The sequence below is a fragment of the Phaenicophaeus curvirostris genome, chromosome Z, assembly GCF_032191515.1.
Source record: "Phaenicophaeus curvirostris isolate KB17595 chromosome Z, BPBGC_Pcur_1.0, whole genome shotgun sequence".
NCBI classification, from domain to species: domain Eukaryota; kingdom Metazoa; phylum Chordata; class Aves; order Cuculiformes; family Cuculidae; genus Phaenicophaeus; species Phaenicophaeus curvirostris.
In genome coordinates, this window is record NC_091431.1 from 64040478 (window position 1) to 64047323 (window position 6846).

The following is a 6846-nucleotide window of genomic DNA, read 5'->3' on the forward strand; positions in this document are numbered from 1 at the left end:
GCCATTTTCAATCCATATCAGTTTCCATTTATCTAGACCATTCTTTATTGTTTTGTGTATGGAGATGTCATGGAAGATGGCATCAAAACTTTATTTAAGTCAAGGTAAACAACATTCACTGCTCTTCTCTCCCCCACCAAGCCAGTACTATCATTGCAGAAGGTTAGCAGCTTGGTCAGACACAATCTCCCCTTTGTCTTAACTCTGGGCAAATTGTTGGTAGCTATGAAATAATAGCAACTTTATTATCTCACTTCTTGGATTTGGCCTGAAAAGAAAATAGAAGGCATTTGATTTTCATGTTTCTTGTCTGAGCAGATCAGAAACTTTTTCACAACTGCAAAGACAAAGTACTTTTTTCTGCAAGATTCCAGTTTCACTCAACACAAGATCACAAAGTGAAAACGTTTATTGAAAATTATGCTAGACATCAGTGTTGAATAGTTAATTCAATCACTGCACAATGAACATACTCATTCAGTTGGTCAGTGCAAGGAGAAACACAAGTCCTTGGAGAAATACTATCTCAGTGTCCCAAGGAATGGATCAGTGAGGGATAGAGTTGATATCTGAGTGAGCTACCTTTGTTTTGTTATTTCCCACACTGAATAGTCTGCAGTCCTCTGCAAGCAGGTAAGTCAAGGTTTAAAAAAACTTGCACAATTAAATAAATTGTTTCTGTCTCCAGCTGTTTTTTTGGCCAAGTGGCTCAGCTATTCCCTGAGTCTATATTTTACAGCTAAGATTTTGGGAAGGACTCTGAGGTTATGCACAACACAGGCTGAAAATCATGCAAAGGTGGATAGGATTTGAAAGAGGCAGTCCTAAGGAAAACAACATCCTGCAACTATTGAATAGCTCTAAGGCATGTTACCTGCCACAGTTTAGCAAAGAATGAGTTAACGGGTGCCCCAGCCTTTCATTGCAGACTTTGTCTTAACCAGCACTGCACTTATGGATGCTGAGAATGTACCTGCAGGAGATTCCTATAACTGCTTAATCATGATAAAAAAATATTTTCAATAACCCCATAGATTAATCAGAACTCTCCTTTGCAGCAGGAAAGTAATAACCCTCACCAAAAATTGGAGATCCAAGCTCCCAATCTAACATCCTTGAGCTGCACTGCACCCATGCCCATGCCTGTTCAAGCTCAGGGATGCCAATTAAATCAGAGCTTCTGCGCAGGCACTCAATTGTATAATCAAGTTTTAAAGCAGACAGTCATGAACAGGAATGAAGGGGATTGGATTTTTTTACTGCTAAAGAAAGTGCCAGAATTACTCAAGAGAAAGTGAAATAGTGTTTCCACTGAAGAGGTATTTCAAAGGGAAACCTGGAAATGCAATTGGAGGTTGTTATTACATTAAGAGCTTGGTTAGCAGAGGCGGGGAAGATATTTAAAAGTCCTTAGGCAACCAAAGTCAGCGCCTAATGAGAATATCTGGGTTTTAAAGGTTCTTTCAGTTTGTCACTAGGTGTCAGCCTACACCTTCAGGTCCCTATTATGCTGTAGTAAGAGCATCTCTTCACCAGCACCACACCAGAAATCTCCAACAGCACGAGACCAGCCACAGAAATCTCTTAAAGAACTCTGTAAGTATTGTTTTCTATCTTTAATTTGTGTTTATTTCAGTCCATGAAAAGCAATTGTTACAAATGAAGACATGAACATCTGGAGGAAACAGAAGTGCTTTTGAGAAGTGTTGTACTGATTACATAGGAACGTCCCGAATACCCAGTAGGATTTGCTGTTGTTAACATGTAGTCTCAAAAGCTAGAGCTGGAAAAGACCCCCTGCACAGGCCACAGCTCTGATACTACACGCACATTCAGCTGCCCCTTCCTTGCAATGCTCAGGATGGTGCCCCTGCCCATGCCACACAGCCCAGTTTTCATGCAGACTCGCAGCAGAGGTAAAGCAAAACTTCGCTCTGCTCATACACAGCCAGAGCAGTGCTCTTTGGCCATGCTGGACTCACTGAGACCTGCACAGTCTGAACTGATGTTCTAGCCTACATCAACATTTGGCCAGTTGTAGAGGGGTTATGCCTCTTCCAAACAGCAGATTCATACACCTGGCAGGTCAGTGGCTTAAGAGAGCTGCCTCTAAGTCCATAGGCCAGTACATATACATCCATGGCATTTTCTTATTTGAATGATTTGCCAAATGTAAGCTTTTTATGCCTTTAGGGACTGGGTACCTGGGGCCTCCTCTGAGCATGGTATCTTACTAGTGTTCTGGGCTAAATATGGGTAGTTCTGAACATCATCTAGTTTACTTTGTCGTTTTGCTGGCATAATATTACAGCTACATTGACATCCACAAAAGCACATGGATTTTGTTATGCTGAGCACCACAGAGGATGTCTTTTATTTGCTAGCTACTGAAATTCATAGTTATTCTATAGACACCTGGATAGCTTTTTACATAACACACAACAACACTTAATTATCAAGATAGGGATGAAAATTCCAGCAAGCCAAGCAAGAAACTAGGCTGTTTAAAAGGAAACACTAAGTCAAGAGTCTGGCTTTGAGATCTATCCCCTCTTCTTAATTTAGGTGCTCTCTCCTGGCCTATAAAGGCATAATCAGATCTCTCTGAACTCTGGAGTTAAGTGTTCATGATATCCTTCTCTCACACAAGTGTAGCTTTCTTCATCTGCTGGGACAGGCATTAGGGCTTTTTTCTAGAACACATGAGATCTGAACATATTTCTTGCAAATCCTTGGACCCATTAGGCTGCTAGATTTATAGGTCTAGAAAGCTCTCTTGCATGGCATACTGAAAGTTTAATTAAACCAGGACCTGGGAGCAAGTTATCACTGTTCTTGGAAAGGGGAGTCCTGGAATCCAGACCTGGATCCCATTTCTCCTCTATATCTACAGGGGAAAAAACATCTTGGCACTTCCTCTTCAGAGCTTGCACCCTAACTGCTGTGCTGCAAAGTACTGTTCAGGGACTTATTATCCCTTTATAACCCAGTAATGGCGAACAACTTGTGCAACAGGGAACTGTTTCAAGCCAGAGGATTTGGGCACATTCACAAAGTAGCCCATAGAATCGGTCATTCCCAAGAGACATGGAAGGGAGGAAGCTGAGTTTCCCAGGCTGTGGGCTAAAGCTCTGCCCGGTTATTGTGTTTCAAAAGGGAAGAGGAAAGTGCATAATCTGTACATACATTGAAGGTGGGAAAGGAGAAGCATATTTAGACTTCGATGCAAAGGGATGGGGGAGTGAGTTAAGTTTACAGCCCCTGCTAGCTTAGAGTGGCCTGGCACAGGTTGTTTCATGTCGGGATGCAGAACCGCCTCCCTCACTTAAGATACACACTGTGGCCAGTCCTGACTGAAATATCCCCAATGAAGCACTGAGGCAAATGCTTCACACATAAGCAGTTTAGGCATGCTCAGTAGACTTCTAGGCACAAGAAAATTTACTAGAAAAAAACTTCAAGTACCTACAGACTTCAACTGGCAGCCAAGTCAGGAATTAGGAACTTAGAGGAGCAGTTATACAGTACTTAGATGCTCAAGTTCTGTGGATATATCTGATTTCTTCAGAGCCTTTGCATCTGTATAAAGTATGTCCATCAGCTACCAGCTCGCTCCTGCTGTTCTTCTCCAGGCACCTCTATCTTCTCAGTCAGCAAGCACCGAAGGCTGCAGTAGAAGTCTCTTCTGCTTTGAAAAAACAGAAAAGCTTCTCCTTGCAAGTAGCAGAACCAGCTGCTTCCTAACCAAACCTGAATTTTACAACAGGAGTTACTGACGTACAGTAAACCCAAGAGTCTGCAAAGCATAATTGCCACTTACAGCACTGCAATTTTCTCTGGACAGAAATAGCAAGTTTGTTCCAAATCAGTACTTAGAGCAGACAAACAAACCTCTGCAGAAATGGTTTTTTTAGTGGAGTCAGGCAGATGTTGGAGTCAGGGTTCAGGGGAAGGGGCTGAAATAGAGAGGGATTTTGAATGTCAGATTTATATATTCATCCCATACGCAGTACTGGGGATTAATGAAGTTGTGTTTTGACAACAAACCCAGACTGCTGTATTTTTCAGTCTTTTAAAATAAATATTCTGAGCTTCTCATTTCAAATTGTTTTTCCTCATAATTTAAAAAATATTTTAAAAAGTAAATGTATAACCTTAAAAAGTTTCACAGTTTAAAACTACACTTTTTTCATGCCCTTAGAAGTTCATTTCAGATCAATATCAAATTATTCCCCAGATGTTTCTCTGGAACACAGGCTGGGACAGGCATTGCCCTTGCCTTTCTCAAGCATGTGAGAGCACTGAACTGCAGGTTCTAGGGCTGCTCACACTGGAGGAATTGAAACATTTGCAAGTATCAGCACAGACCCTTAACAAACACTTCGGCAGAACAAAAACCTTTGTGCTTGGTTTTAGCTGAACCTAGATGTATCCCAGAGAAAGCAGCTTGAAGTGGCTGTGATTTTTACTTTTCCCCACCTTTTTTTGTTTACAGTTGTGCTGATTCCCTGGAGTGAAACCCAAACAGTCTGAAGCACGGCAAGAGCAAAGCCAGAAGCTTCACTGCCCTGGGAGAGACACCTGCCTTGCCACACATGGTTTGAGGCTGTGGGTTTCCCATCCAGCAGCCCGAAGAGAGGCTGGAGAATGTGATGCCAAGGGGCTCACATCCTTCCCTCCAAACCCAGGCAAAGCAATACCTCTTTGTGAAGCTGCAAGACCCGTCCTTGTATTTCTTCTTGACTGTCTGGGTTGCTCTGTAATCTGGCAGCACCAGAGGGAATGAGGGAAGCTGGAAAAGCAGATCCTGGAGAGATTTGGAGGGGATCACAGTGCTCCTTGTCCCCTCTCTTTCCTGGGTCCCTAAGAGAGGGGAAGGGACCAAGCCAGAACAAGCAAGAGTTCTGTATCCACTTGTCCTGGCTGTTCCCATACGAAATAGGACATAGGCTGCCTGATATCTCTGCCCTCGCTGGAACCCGGGGAAACAGTGACCACAGCTGGGCTGGCATCATTTTCAATGTCATACAGCATTGAGAAAGCAGCCCTGCTCCCTCCCCCTGCCGTAAAAACACACTAAGGGGAGGGAGGGCTGCTGGCCCTTTGCTGCTTGCACCTCCAGGCTGGGGAAGGGGGACATTGTTAAGGCCTTCCAGCCTGGCTCCACCCCATCCAGCCCCTCTCCCTGCTGTGAACATCCTGCATCCTCCCTGGATGTAGTCCTGCCACCCTCCCCAGATCCTCTTTCCCAGAACAGGTGTAAGCACTAAAAAGTGTCTCTAGGAGACACTCCAATCCCCAGTGCCTCCTCCTCCTCCTGTCCTCCAGTCTAGAGGATGTTTTCAAGACAATTATTTACATCAACAAGTTCCAGCAGCAGGCAGAACCCCCAAAAAGCATCTCTTACACAGGGACTCTCCTTTACCCATCCCTCCTCCCCTTGTCCCTACCAGGCGTTCAATAAGCCAGGTCCACACCTTGCACAGACCCCACAGTCCCACCCTGCAGAGTCCCCTGCCTGTTTCAGTAGCGCTGCTCTGCGGAGCCAGCGGGTAGGAGGTCATAGCGGCTGCTGTACATCACCACTCCAGGGGGGTAGTATATCATCTCCGGCTGGACCGCTGCAGCCGGGGAAGAAGCAGGGACAGGGTGAACAGGCACCAAGGCGTGCAGGGCTTGTTCCTCCTGCTCGGGCTTGGTGGTGTCGGTGAAAGGGCGCATGGTGGTGAGGGAAGGCGAGGTGATTCTCCAGAGGAGGTTCTTCAGTGCCTTGCGGAACTCCCTGCGCATGAGGCAGTAGAAGATGGGATTGAGGCAGCTGTTGGAGTGTGCCAGGCATACGCTGATGGGGAACAGGTACACTTGGGAGAGGAAGTACTCAGTGCTGAAGTGAACCACGTTGAGTTTGATGAGGATGCCCCATGTTGTGAGCGCTTGGTTAGGCAGCCAGCACAAGAAGAAAGACAGCACCACAATGGACACTGACTTAGTCACTTTGGAGCGGCGCTTGGTGCTGGGGCCACTGCAGGTGCTGCCAACATGCTTGTCACTGATGAAGCGCACCAGGAGCAAGTAGCAGAGGCTGATAACGACCAGCGGCACAACAAAGCCCAGAAGCACTTTCTGGATGTGGTACAGACCCAGCCAGAACTGGGCATTGTTGCCTCGTCCCTCAGGGAACTTGACAAGGCAGAGCACGTCATCAAAGACGGTGGCAGTGGTGGAAAAAATGGCATGAGGCAGGGAAGCCAAGATAGCCGACAGCCAGATGAGCGCACAAAGCCACTTGGCAGAGCAGCAGCCACCCAGCGGGTCACCTCGTCGCTGATTCTTCAGGGCTGAAGCCACAGAGCGGTATCGAGCCACACTCATGGCAGTGAGGAAGAAGACACTGGCGTACATATTCATGGCTGTCACATACGAGACAATCTTACACATCGCCTTGCCGAAGAGCCAGTTGAAGTCCAGCGCATTCTCCACTGCCCAGAACGGCAAAGTCAGCACGAACTGGAAGTCGGTCACCGCCAGGCTGGTCACGAAGAGGTTGATGGAGGACTTTCTCCAGCCTTGCTTGCTTTTCATCAGGTAGAGCACCAGCAGGTTGCCCACCAGCCCCAGGGCGCACACCACGGAGTACACCAGCGAGATGACGATCCGCACCACGTCGGAGCTGTCGCCCTGCATCCCGTCGGCTCGCTCCAGGTTGACGTTCCTGAAGAGCTGCAGGAAGGACACGTTGCTCCGGTTGCCCATCGGGGCGCCCTCCAGCAAACCCAGCGGCGCGTCCCAGGGCTCCCCGCCCGCCGCTCCCTTCATGCCGGCGGCCGGCTCGCAGGGCTCGCCCAT

At 46.9% G+C, this 6846-nt stretch overlaps 1 protein-coding gene across 1 annotated transcript; it reads right to left on the reverse strand.

Annotated features, from left to right (window-relative positions):
* Positions 1 to 2134: 2134 nt before the first annotated feature.
* On the reverse strand, positions 2135 to 6846 carry RXFP3 (relaxin family peptide receptor 3). The gene has a single exon (XM_069880602.1). The coding sequence runs from the start codon at positions 6844 to 6846 to the stop codon at positions 5524 to 5526; it is 1323 nt and encodes a 440-aa protein (XP_069736703.1). The 3' UTR covers positions 2135 to 5523.

Bases quoted from the DNA above. Each gene is read 5' to 3' on its own strand.
- RXFP3 (XM_069880602.1), bottom strand. From the start codon at position 6,846: ATGGGCGAGCCCTGCGAGCCGGCCGCCGGCATGAAGGGAGCGGCGGGC.